At 42.9% G+C, this 13,067-nt stretch overlaps 2 protein-coding genes across 2 annotated transcripts; both read left to right on the top strand.

Annotated features, from left to right (window-relative positions):
• Positions 1-2,430: 2,430 nt before the first annotated feature.
• On the top strand, positions 2,431-9,532 carry tmprss5 (transmembrane serine protease 5). The gene is made up of 13 exons (XM_088300635.1): positions 2,431-2,489; positions 2,862-3,000; positions 3,716-3,796; positions 4,855-4,968; positions 5,346-5,481; positions 6,196-6,309; positions 6,376-6,419; positions 6,506-6,668; positions 6,807-6,991; positions 7,755-7,853; positions 7,943-8,085; positions 8,172-8,324; positions 9,049-9,532. The coding sequence occupies exons 1-13, from the start codon at positions 2,487-2,489 to the stop codon at positions 9,055-9,057; spliced, it is 1,383 nt and encodes a 460-aa protein (XP_088156761.1). The 5' UTR covers positions 2,431-2,486; the 3' UTR covers positions 9,058-9,532.
• A 193-nt stretch (positions 9,533-9,725) lies between these two features.
• Positions 9,726-12,039, top strand: pih1d2 (PIH1 domain containing 2). Its single transcript, XM_088300636.1, has 5 exons — positions 9,726-10,253; positions 10,757-10,877; positions 11,136-11,378; positions 11,490-11,764; positions 11,848-12,039. Exons 1-5 carry the CDS (start codon positions 10,074-10,076, stop codon positions 11,980-11,982), a joined length of 954 nt encoding a protein of 317 aa, XP_088156762.1. The 5' UTR covers positions 9,726-10,073; the 3' UTR covers positions 11,983-12,039.
• The last annotated feature ends 1,028 nt before the right edge of the window (positions 12,040-13,067 follow it).

Below are 13,067 nucleotides of genomic sequence, written 5' to 3'. Positions count from 1 at the left end.
CTGGATTGCACAGCAGATTACTTTGATTCACCAAATGACCTTCCAGCTCTTTCGGAAGTACATCTCTATATCCTCATAAGAACTATATTTAAATAAAAATAGGCATGCAATATTAACAGAAACTGAAGTGTCTCAAACCATTGAAAATGTAAGGACTTCGTGATTGTGTGTCTCCAGCCTGGCAGATTATTCACAATCCGTCTGATACTACAACAAACCAACCAGCAAGGGATCATGCGCATTTTTGCACACATCTGTGATCAGGCCAACTTCGAACAGACACCTTTACTAAGAGGTCACGGTCGACGGCATCGTGAAATACAACACACTTAACAATCAGTAGGTTCTCAGTGGACTTCTACAGCGCCAGGAAAGCGTATGTCAGCCAAGCAGCCTTTTAAATCAGCTTTCCTATTTCCTGTTGTGTCAGAACCTGGCGTGGGGGATTTGCAAGCAGGGACCCAGAGACTGTGACTGATGTTCAAAAGTTTGGATACGGAAAAAGGCGCGGACGGTAATGGTTTGAGATGAGAGCGCAGCGCATCTCAGCACGCTGAGCAGGGAAAATATTTCCATCAGAACAGGGATAGATGTGGCTCCAAACTGGGACTCAGCCAGCCTCCTCTCGGCACAAGCCTGCAAGTAAGGTACACAAATAAATGGATGGATGGATTCAGCCCACATTGAGAGCCAATGTGCTGGCTGCTATTGGAAGCGTTTACTTGTGAAACTAAACTCCATGATGGGAAAATCACAAGACCAAATATTTGGTCAGTTCTTGACCCGGTTCATTTATGGTCACCTCATAAAATGCGCCGTTTTGACCAATTTGCTAAGGGGGTCGTATTGTGTTGTTTTGCGTAATGGCTAAACCAGGAATTAAGTAGGTAGCATTTGTATTAATTATTCAATCAACACTGGGGGAACAATGAAAATAATTTAGTCAATTGTTTTTTTATTTTATTCCCCTTTCTGCCCTCTTGCGGCTGAGTTGGGTAACAGATTTTTATATGTTGTAATGGTCAGGATCATTTTTTTTTTTTAAGACGTGACCACACAAACATTAATATGCCAGTTTAAATATCCCTTATCGGTAAAATTTAGAATTTAAAATCCTTCCTCATGCCAAAGCTCTAAAACGGAAGCGTCCGAGGTGATCATTCGAATCAAGTGTACGTTCAGCGGGGATCGACGGAAAACTGACAGGATAGAGGACCGCAGCATGCCTGCTCGAAAATGTTGAAGTGCCATAGTATCCGAAAGAACTCACAGGGCCTTATCAGCCCACAAGAACACAGCATTCTCAGAATTTGGGCCTACTTGTGATTCTCAGAGTGTTTAAAGGCAGAATGGGAGGCAGAGTCTTCAGCTATCTGCCGCCTCAGTTGTGAAACCATCTTATTTATTCTGTCTGAGCTCAGGAGCAGACAGTCTTTCCGTATTTAGGAGAAGATTGTCCAATTTGACAAGACTCGACTCACGTTGCCGTGAAACATCTCTTGCTTTTTGATGGCATCGGCCTAGATCGACCATACTAACCCGATCACTTCCACTACTTGCATTGTTTTCCTAGCCCACCTCTTATTTCTGTGTCTCTCTCTCAACCCAACCGATCAAGATGGCAGCCTTGCAGTCATGGTCCTGGAGTATTCCTCTTCCTAAATTGGTTATTTCTGTTTCTCTGCACGCAATGGACAGCTCAGCCACCATCTAATGATGGAATGTTTCTTCTGGCATTGATACTGGTTACCAGCAAATCCCGGCTAACCGCAGACACGGCAGCGCGATAACCTTCGAATCAATCATTCTCTTTATTTCCTTCCAATGAAACCGCAAGGTCTCTTTAGAAAAGCAAAGACAAGCTTTGATCTCTCGCATCCTTCCCAAGTGCCCGAGACTTCTGCATCTCATCTGCTAATTATTCTCAATGATCCACTTTTGAAACACTCAGATTTTATACAAAACAGACCCTTGCTTGGTTGATTTTTGAAAGCCCAAAGAGAGGAAAGAGAAAGTCTCATCAGTCAGCAGGCATATGAGGGAAACACATTTAATTTTTTTTTCACGAGTGCTGAGAGACGGTGCCTTCGGATTTCAAATGATTGAAGACGGACGGGGGTGGGGACCTTTCAACAATCTCCAATCATGACCTTTTCTCAATACCTACAAACTGTCATATCCTTACAAGTTCTGGTGGCAGACGTAAAACATGTTAGCAGGCCCGTGTCGTCTTTGCAGCTGGCTTGGAGATGCCCCAACTCGTGCGGCACCTGACAAAGACCAGGTTCAGTTTAGTCTCAAATGCCTCATGACCCTCCCCTTCGATGGACAAACAACAGCCTCATTCACTGCACCTCTGCTGACCTCATTGTCTCTTTGTGAAGGGAAAATCCACAGTTGCATTCTGTTAAATGGTCCAGCACCGGACACCGGGCTAACAGTCCCCTGTAGCTCAGCCACAGTCTCCAGATGAGCTTGCAAACAAAATGGTAAGAAAAGAGACTAACTGGCACTTTTGTTCATACACGCGCAACGTGGCTTTGGCACTTCTTTTGTCAATAGAATTGCATGTATAGAATTCTTGAAAGCTTAACTGTACATGCTTATTTCATCAGTCCTTAGAAAACGCTTAGAGAAACATAAGTGCTATTTTCAAAAGCGAGCAGACGATGGTGGTGATTACTTAGATGAAATGTAAGTGTTTTCTCTACCGGAAGCTTTATGCAACTCACAACTGAAAAGCAGGCCGATAAGGAAAACTCCACAAACAGAATGCTATTAAGATCATTACAAACAGGAACCAGCGATAGTCGGTGGAGGCGCTAGTGGCCTCTGTGATGTGCCTAATATTATTCTGATAGAGTCCTGATGGAGACACAATATCAGTCACTGAGAATCCGGTGGCCGTCAGCCATCCCATTCCCGCCGAGAAGGCAGAAGTTGTCGAACAAAGCGGGGGAGTGCGGAGCTGCTTGAAAGGATTTCACAACGCAACGCATGGTAAGTGTTTGTCATAACGCCTCATCGCCATCTAAAGACACTAACTGTAGTTGAGCTTGTGCATTATGTAAACACAGACAAAGTCAAATGACAAAGCAGTGAGCATAACTCTGAGCTGTTAAGAGGATCCATGTACCAAAAGAAAAGTCTTGCCTTTGCTTTGACTAGGTTGTCAAGTTGTTCTACAGCACTTCGAACACTGATGAATAACTCGCTTTAAGTCCATTAAAATTGAGTGCCATTTTCACATAAAAGTTGATACAGCATCTAATGGAGCTCATTAGAGGACGCAGATCTGTGTTCACTAACAGCGAATTGTAAATACTAACACTGCTTAATCACTTCCTGGGTTAAGTTTTGTTCCAGTGTTTCTAAATTGCTTGGAATGTTCAAAGGACACTTGATCCAGCTGAACATTGGCACTTATGTAATAGGTATGCAAGTAAAAATGACATCAGTAATAAAAGTCACCCCCGTCAATGCGAATATCATTTTCCTTATAAAAGAATACATAAATTGAGCTTGTCATTGAGAAATGGAACTGGCTGGATGATCCTTTTAAGTCGGTCAACTCTGTATTTCCAAGAATGAAATAGCACAAAAGTTTATGAAATGCCAGCTGGTGATGGCATGCAAGCGTAAAGAGTGCGTGTAATTTGTGCCTAGTGAGCATGCATACCGAAAGCAGCCAAAATGTATCAATTTGTCGCTCAAGCTCACAGGCTGGTGAGGCTGCTGGCAGCCATGTGTGCACTTGGACTCTTGGGAGGATTGGCTGTCGGTGTCTGGTTCCTAGGTGAGCATTGTGTGTCTGTGTGTGTGTGTGGGGGGGGGGGGGGGGGGGTGATAAATAAGCATCAAGTTATCTCAGTTGTGTCTAGATTTAGCTCAGCGCAGGGCAACCCATCTGGCCTGGTTTAGTGAGGATAATAAAAATATGTGCTAAATTGAAAATCTCTTTATCATGCTATTATAGATGGTGATCTAATAGTACACAATGCAACTTTAAGAATATTGAGGTACCGTTAGTCATGCATGTCTTTACAAATCCTCAAAAAAAATATATGTGGCCTACTCACATTGCAATAGTGCTGTTTAAGACCTGGTGCAAGCGCAACTACGCCATGTCTGCCATCTAGTTGTGAATGATGACATTACAACTGAAAACTACACAGTGGAACCTCCCTATTTAAGGGAGAATAGGGACCACACCGCGAAAATCGGTGAATAATTGACGACCAATGAGTTGCACAGGGATCAAAAAAAAAAAAAAAAAACTCCAAAAGAACGCTTATAAACCTCTAATATACATACATGCATAAATGCATACATATACATAAGAATAAAAAAAATCTGTATGTATTTCAGTATTTTTTTATTCATTTTGTTTTGGGGGAGGGAGCAACCCCTGTTTTTTGTGGAACATTAGATGTTTATCAGTGTTGTTTTGTACAGTTTTTGTTCTCGTCAATTATTCGCAGATTTTCTCTGTTCGTGGGCTGCCGCGTACCCTATGCTCCATGCATGCCCCATGAATAGTGGGGTTCCACTGTCTAGTTTAAGTTATAACAGAATTTAAAAAAATAAATAAATATTTAAAAAAAACTCTTATTAACTCTTATTATTATTATTGTTATTTTTTTAATTAATCAAGGGGCCACTCAGAATGTGGTCCCAGGCCACACCAGCTGGCTATCCCTGCTCTATCATCATTATTAAAAACTACCATTTAAATCTAAAACCTGACGTGGGGAAAGAATGCTATTTGTAGGGAGCGTTTCATACAATAAAACTCAATAATGGCTCTTAGACTGACAGTCTTATTAATTAACGACATCATGTTTTACCACTCAGTCAAGTTTCTCCTGAGGCCGTCTTCCTCTCACAGTGCGGTGGGACTGGGGGACACAAAGGAGACGTCTTTCTGCAATGTGACAGAGGACATTTCCATCGCCGACCCCAGGAAAGGTCTGTGTCAGCTCCCTTTTTATGCAGCTAATTGGAGGCAAGGTTCTACTACACTGTTAATAAAGGAATGAAGGGATAGCGAAGTTGCCAATTGTTATTCGTCGTAGTCGAGGAGGGCACAGATCAGCTCTGAAGTGAATTTGAGCAGAAAATTAGCATTCAAAAGCTGATTGTTTTCTTTTTACTCTCGAGACATGCTCATTGACTGGCATGAAAAGACAGCGTAATTATCTGTGCTTATTTGACGACATTAGCATTGATACTTTTTTGGTCTTGGTTTTGTTTTGTTTTCCGCCATCGGTTCTCACTGGCGGACAGTTAATTAAATGCTGGCCAGGAGCCTGCCTTCGGAGGGATTTTCAATCAATCAGGTTCAGTGTTTTACAGGATAAGCCCCGAGAACTCTCTGCTGGAGATCCAGCTGGGAAAGTTGCCCACCTGGCTGCCGGTGTGCTATGAGAGATGGAACTCTTCACTGGGAACACTGGTCTGCAGGCAGCTGGGTTATCCGAGGTGAGTCTGGCTCCAGACCACGACTGCCCTCAGTCGTGCACAGATTCACAAATTTACCATTCAAACCTGAAACTGCCTGGAGACATTATGATCTCAAGATTCAATTGCTTGAGTAGAAAGCTCATAGAAAATGATTTTTCACTATGTCACATTTGGACTGGGCAATTTCCAAACAGCTTTGAGTCTCACCACACCTTCATTTACAAATCCTGTAAGGCTTGTCCTTGCTATGGAATCTTTAAGGTGGGACAAATTCCAAAACACTGATAACCGCCAATTTCAACATTTGCAATCACTCCCCCCCACAGAATGGTTGATTTTTTTTCAACCATACAAGAGTATGAACCATAAGATCCACTTTTAACCATACTTCTTAGTGTTGTTCACGGGCACACAGATGTGACAAGTGTAAGACATCGCAAAGAGAGACAGATTTTTTTGTTTCATGCATCAACATTTTTTTAAAAGAAAAAGTTGTCCGAATATCAAAATCTTTTAGTTTGGCGCAACTTTAGAGGCACGTGCGTAGAAATTTGTTGTGGCCGACATGCTACAAAAACTCCATTGGTGACAACCTAAAACTTGGTAGCCTAATTACTTTTTGTACAAAGTCTCACTAAATTTTATATGAGGATATTGAATTCTAACCTTGCTTCTAAGTCTGAATCGTGCACCCTTTTCTTTCTGGGCAATTTCCCTGAAATGTAATTTCAGACTGACCAAGCACAAAGGCGTGAATCTGACTGACATTGGGCCCAACTACACAGAGGGCTTTCTCCAGATTACCTCAGAACATCGAGCAACTCTGGAAAACATGTGGCAGTTCAGGTAATGGTCAGCGGACATTTCCGCCCATTTTGTGGTTGCTTATTTCAAACATTTGTTTTCCTTTAGACGGAGCTGCATCACTGACAAGGTCATCGCCTTGCAATGTTTTGGTGAGGCCATCGCATTACGGAAAATCAGTTTCATGCCCGACATTTTCGCAACTGTTTTGTGTTCCATTTCTACCGGGACTTCCAAGAGTGCGGCGCACGAGCCAAGCTGGCCAGAATTATTGGGGGAGTCGAGGCTACGTTGGGAAGGTGGCCCTGGCAGGTCAGCCTCTACTACAGCAACCGCCACACTTGCGGAGGCTCCATCATCACCAGCCAATGGATCGTCACAGCCGCTCATTGTGTTCACAAGTAAGAACAAGCTGACCTTTGCAGCACCGATAGTTCAGAGGTTACAACAACTGGAAAACAGCTGTGCCACGTTGCCCCGCACCTTGCTGGGGACAGTTCTCCTTTTTATGCCCTCCTCTTGTGTCTTCAAAATGTCAGCTACAGACTGCCGCAGGTGTCCAGCTGGGCGGTCTACACGGGCGTGGTGACACGCAGCTTTGCAAAAATGACAGAGCCCACGGGCCATGTCGTGGAGAAGATAGTCTACAACAAGAACTACAACCACGTGAGCCACGACAGTGACATCGCCCTGATGAAACTGCGGACACCGCTCAATTTTTCAGGTCCGTTTGGGAATCAGGATTTTTATTTTCCATTTAAAACACATTTAAGCAGAATTTAATGTAAGCAGAGCTGCCTGGCGGCTTTCACAGGAGCAGAGGTGCTGCACCAGTAGTTCATAATGGCAGTGCTACATTGGGGCAGAAGCTCATTCACAGACATGTTCTTGTGAGCAAGTCACTCGCATGATTTGTTTAGCACAGTTTCCGCTTTCTGACACAACCCACCCATTACATATTTCCAGAAATGGGCAGCTTGACTTAGTAGGTTGCTACTCGTTGCTGTAATTTATCTCAGTGTCGTCATAGGTCTTATCCAAGTTGCGACAGCAAGGCGCTCTAAAGTAACCACACCAGTGTGAATCCCTGTCCACAAGCTGGATGTCATGTCAGAGTCCCCCCCCTCACCCTTCTGCTTCCTCTAAATTATGTGCGCACACTCAAAGCAAACAACAATGCGCTCAAAGATGGTCAAGCTTGCCTGAAGCACTGGTGTACAAAAAGGCAGTCAAATCGGACTTACAGCCCTCAACTTTATTGCGCAAGCTTTTATAAAGCAGGAGAAAAAAAATATATATATATATCTCCAAAACCTCAAATGCTGGAAAAAAGGTAAAGACGTTTCTTAAAAATCAGCATCAAAAATACACATAAAGCCATCTGTGTGTGCTTGCAATTTTGGTCACCATCTACGGTTTCAATATTATACAACTTGCATAATAAGCACATGAAAATAATAAAAGTTTTTTCCGCACTCTAAAATTAGATACAGTCCGCCCGGTGTGCCTGCCTCAGTACGACTATGACCCCCCTGGAGGTACGCAGTGCTGGATCTCTGGCTGGGGATACACGCAACCTGATGGCGGTAAGTAAGGGACCACTCTAAAACAATCTGCTACAGGGGAGTGCATACAGAGAAGCTGTGGTGTCTGTGTGTGTCTCTCTCTCTCACAGTTCACTCATCTGACTCCCTGAAAGAGGCCCCTGTCCCCATCATAGGCACCAACAGGTGCAACAGCTCCTGCATGTACAACGGAGAAATCACACCGCGGATGCTCTGTGCCGGATACACCGAGGGAAAAGTGGACGCTTGTCAGGTGCACGGTTTTGACTGTACCTTGTTTTGATGTTTCCAAGGCTGGCTCATGGACAACGTTTGTGATGAACTCTGTGTCTGTTGCAGGGGGATAGCGGTGGGCCTCTAGTATGTCAGGATGACAATGTGTGGCGGCTGATGGGGGTCGTCAGCTGGGGGAATGGCTGCGCCGAGCCCAACCATCCCGGCGTCTACACCAAAGTGGCCAAATTCCTTGGGTGGATCTACGAGATGATGGAGGTAAACCCATTAATTCACATTACATGGCTGTTTACATAAAATAGCATGGGAAAAAAGGTATATGGTTCAGCTGATTGCTTAATCAATTTAATCAATTAATTGAAATTTGTTGTCACAACAATGTCTTTTTTTTTTTTAAAGTGACTTTTGTTGTTCAAGTACAGTGTCACTTAGGAGTTTGGTCACTATTTAGTGAATTGCTGATCTCTCCAACAAGCATTTAAAAAAAGAAACTGGGTTGCATGCCCGTTAACAGATAACATGTGCAAAATCTTTTTCACAAGTTCTCTATGTAGCAACACGGCAGGCGGGTCTAAGGCACTCACAGAGTCAATCGTGCTGAGCTTTGGCAGCTCAAGTAGAAGTGAAAACAGTTAAAATCAGCAATCACATTTTTGTGCAAGAGCCTAGATTTAATTTAAAAAAAAAAAAAGAAGCTGTGTCTGAAGGTCTACACTATTCATTATACAGAGCACACCATTCCGTAGGGTACATACAGTAACTACACACCACGGAAATAATTCATTTTATTTAACAGAAAATATGTACAAAAAAGGAAATAAAATAGTCAAATTTTTTTCTCTTCAAAATAATCTCAATGCGCCAGTGCATCATGAAAGACACGGTGGTCACGTGCTATGCTATAAGGGTTGACATTCAGACACAGCCTGAGTTTTTAAATGCCTCCATTTTGTTGATTGATTCTAATTCCTTATCGTTACAGACTTACTGAGGAGAGACCATGACACAAGAACACCGGCAATAACAGTGACATTTGAACTCTAAAATGATTTCATGTAAATACACAATCAGATATGTACAGGGTGGGCCAAAAATAGGTGTACACTAGTGATGAAACGAATAAATGTGATTACATTTACAGTTTTTATTGCTGGCATCTTTGCCTTCACTCCTTCAAAGTTTTCAGTTTTGCTTTATTCTTTCTCTGACATGATTTTCTGCTTTCCTTCCTTTGTCCCAACCTTTCTTTCAGACTTCACCCTTCCTTTGACTGCCATCTTTTTGCTGAATTCCCTTTCTTGCAATGTCATATCCCTTCCATCTGTCGCTTTTCTGCCTTCCAGCTTACCTTAATTCTTCACCTTTCCTTCCGCAACTGTTCAGTACTCTTGAATCCACTGTTCTTTACATTACCTGTCATGCTAAAAAATAAAAATAAAACAAAAGCAAAAGGAAAGAAGGGAAAGTAGTGTACCTACTTTTGGCCCACCGTTTATATCAAGATGTCCTTTTATGCGTTTGTTTTTTTGTACCAAATATAAATTACATCCTATGTTACCTTATTGTGTCAGGTGGAAATGATTGAGATGCAGCTCCTCTCTTGGCCACCGGTGTAGCCTTCAACTCTGCTAGTTTCCATAACAACCGACAACACAGCCGGAATCTACATGAGTCGCTTCCACTAGCTCAGATACTAATTAGTAAATCGGGGTAGTTAGTGTAACTTTAATGATACTTAACCAAGAGTCATAGGCTTGTGTTATTGTGAGACATCAAACAGGGACTGTTTGACTCTAGCATGCCCATTTACATGAACTTTCGCTTACAAGGATTAGCTTGGAATTTCAAGAGCTGACGCTATCTGATGACGTAAGTGGCTTTACAACGATGACTTTAGTTTAAAAATCGTGTGATAATAGAAAATAGGCGTTATTGGTGAGTTAATAGTATTCAGTATTTGTGCTGGGAGACGTACATTTCGACCAACTGTCACCTTTGGGCTTGGAAATGTCCGGCGGCGGCCCAGGAGATGTTGTACAGCAAGTCAACCAGTTGTGGTCCATGTTGGACGACCTCTGCCAGAACGACCCAGAAGCTTACCGGAGCTTCATGGAGAAGCAGCTGAAATCCGGCTTGGAGTACAACGCTCCGCCTCAGCTCGACTCATGTGTACGCACTGACATGTTGGTAAGTTGCCGAATATGTTTGACCCGCACTGACTGCGCAGGTGGCTCATTAAGGAAGGCCTATGGGACGTTTAACTATGACGTCACACGTACGCAAAAAAGAAAAATCACAATAGCACTACAAGTAAAGAAATACTTTCATCTCAAGGCATATTACCTGACAAAACAGAATAAATGGCTCAAATTATAACACACACACACTTACATTTACAATCCTTACCAAAAGAACGGCAGAACAGCGACAGTCTCGTGTTGAGTTGAACAAAAAAAGTGTCTTCAAACAGGTTTTAAAAGTGGACCAAGAGGGGGCTTGCCTAACATTTAATGGGAGGTCATTCCATAGGGAAGCCAGATCACACACGCGCACACATTAAAAGGAAGAAAACTCCCCCCATGAGCACAGTTAGACTACCCTGGCTAAACTTGCGCTGGGCACAAAAATAGGGCCCAAGGACTTGTTTTGTTTACAGTTCATAATGGTCTCAACACCCCCCCCCCCTCCAGGAACCACACGGAGGCTCGCTGTACATTAACATATGCTGCTGGAAGCGTGTACCAGCATCCCAGGATGCCAGCAAGCCATTACCTGTGTATGCTGGAACCCTGGAAGCACACACAGATGAAGGTGAGAGCACTAAAAACAAAGCTGTGAAAAAGAAATTACCTCTAACTGTATGCCAATACCACATACACAAGGGCTTAAACGCGTTGAAATAATGTTTGCAATGACTGCTCAGTACAGTATAAGAACAATCATTTGCTACATAAATTCAGATTTGAAACAAGATATATTAAAAAAATGTTTCCGGTCGCACGAAAAGCATATGTGTCAAACCCTTTCAAGTGATGCAACACCCGTATCCTTCTTTGTATCATTTTCCAGGTACTTACACTGTGCTGGACATAGCGTTTAACCCCGAAGTGCTGCAGGACTGTAAGAAAGACAACGGGATGGACCAAGTCTACATGCTGGCTCTGAGCTTTGCCCAGCAGCAGCATGGGCTCAAGTTGTCTCATCTGTATAATGTCGTTAGCTTTTGTCCCAAAAATAGCCCGGAGGACTTGTGCCGCCGCCTCGGCTTCCAGCAGCAGCAGCAGCTGACTGCAGACGAACAATCAAATCAAGGTAGAGTAATAAGTCAGCACCTTGACATGCTGCTGCAGGCCCTTTTTGTGTCCGAGTTCATCTTTCACTTCCCACCATCGTCGATAACAATCAAGCCCCTTTTATCTACAGCCAGTCAGAACCAAGACACTCTCCTGCAGCAGATCAACTCTCTGCGGCTGGCCAAAGACGACACGGGCCCGCCGGCCGATATCGTCCATCGGCCTGCTGTTCGCAAGAAAGGCTTGATCGAGGTAATCTCCTCCACCACGTTCGAGCGGCCCGAGAAGCCCGAATATCGACTTGAGGTGAAAACCCTTGCCGAGGGATTTCCATCCAAGCTGGAGCTGACCGTGGAGCTGCCCAAGATTAGCTCCATGTCAGAGTGGCAGCTCAAGATGTCCAAGGTGAGGCCTGATTACTCTTCTAGCAGGGACGTACAAGGCACAGCAAGGACCTCTTGATAATGTTTTTCTTTTTTTCTACGCAGGATGACGTCTTGTTAGAGGTGGAGGACATTTACTACTTGCTTCTGGACTTCCCAAAAGCTGTAAATGAAAACAGTGCCGTTGCCATCTTTAACAAGCGGAATCGAAAACTTAGGATAACAGCGAATATTTTGTGACATCTCTGGTCTTGGGAAAGATTTGCATGGAAGTCAAAATAAAATATTGAAAATGCACCAAGGTAACTTCTCAAACTGAAAATTAAGTTAATAATAGGTAGAGTTGTTCAAGGGGCCAAAGAAAGACATTGACACCCCTGCTTCCCTGTCACATTAGCATTAGCTAACAGTTAGCTTCTGATAAGAGGCACACTTGATCGGTTAACATGCAGTGGAGTGTGTTGTATTTGGTAGTGTGCCTCAAAACACAGAGAGCCTGATTCAGAGTCACAGGTGAAAAAATAAGCACACACATGACAGGATAAGCCGTGTGGATAATGACATGACATGAGAAAGCTGATCGGCTTACCAATATTACTTCATTAAAACGGGCAAAATCCCCGCACAGTTCATTTTCACATTTGGGTAAAATGGACTATTATGGAAGTAAATTAATTTAGGCTGCACATTGTGATTTATCAAACCTGTGGACTAGTATTTTCAGTGAGACATATTTTTTCTTTTTTTTTTTTTTCCAACAGGCGATCCAATTACCATGCACTCGGAGTGAATCCAAATGCAACAAAACGTCTTTTCTGTGTGGCGAATCTTGACCTCACTTTATGAGATGTTTTAGTTTCTGTAACTTCAAATATTAAAACCGAACACTTTTTTATCTTTTTTTTTTTTTTTTGTATTGAAATTCAGAAAGGCCACATCCACACACACAGTAATAAAACTGCAAAAGTATTTGTCTCAATTTATATGAGTCTAGGTGTAAAGCATATATAAGCATGCAACATGCTGACTTTTGTTTCACTCAGTAAAATGTTTCCTTGCCTTGCCCACTCACACTTCTAATGACATTCCTTCAAATTGAATTTCCCCCTACTCTAATTTCACACTTTGCTAAAATAATCTGTCAGAATGAAAGAACATGCAATTTAGTGTCCCCCACTCTTGAGACGCCTGAGAACTTGGGCACTTTTGAGAAGTATTGTTGAAAACATCATTTGTAGGCGTTCCCAAAATACCTCACCTGTTCTACACACGTAAAATGTGTTCCCTATTAAGGGAGTGACAGGTTTGCGCAACCTAAAGTGTTA

The sequence above is a fragment of the Idiotropiscis lumnitzeri genome, chromosome 7 (genome assembly GCF_059441095.1).
Source record: "Idiotropiscis lumnitzeri isolate Australia: NSW breed Sydney's pygmy pipehorse chromosome 7, RoL_Ilum_1.0, whole genome shotgun sequence".
Classification (NCBI taxonomy): domain Eukaryota; kingdom Metazoa; phylum Chordata; class Actinopteri; order Syngnathiformes; family Syngnathidae; genus Idiotropiscis; species Idiotropiscis lumnitzeri.
Note: the sequence above shows the minus strand (reverse complement) of the source record. Positions and strands in the feature narration are given on the sequence as shown.

What these genes read in the sequence shown, in the direction of transcription:
- tmprss5 (XM_088300635.1), top strand. An exon ending in AGGCAGCTGGGTTATCCGAG is followed by an intron (nt 5,482 to 6,195) that starts GTGAGTCTGGCT and finishes ATGTAATTTCAG; the next exon opens with ACTGACCAAGCACAAAGGCG. An exon ending in GCCGCTCATTGTGTTCACAA is followed by an intron (nt 6,669 to 6,806) that starts GTAAGAACAAGC and finishes TCAAAATGTCAG; the next exon opens with CTACAGACTGCCGCAGGTGT.
- pih1d2 (XM_088300636.1), top strand. Translation starts at nt 10,074, where the DNA reads ATGTCCGGCGGCGGCCCAGGAGATGTTGTACAGCAAGTCAACCAGTTG. An exon ending in AGACGAACAATCAAATCAAG is followed by an intron (nt 11,379 to 11,489) that starts GTAGAGTAATAA and finishes TTTTATCTACAG; the next exon opens with CCAGTCAGAACCAAGACACT. An exon ending in GGCAGCTCAAGATGTCCAAG is followed by an intron (nt 11,765 to 11,847) that starts GTGAGGCCTGAT and finishes TTTTCTACGCAG; the next exon opens with GATGACGTCTTGTTAGAGGT.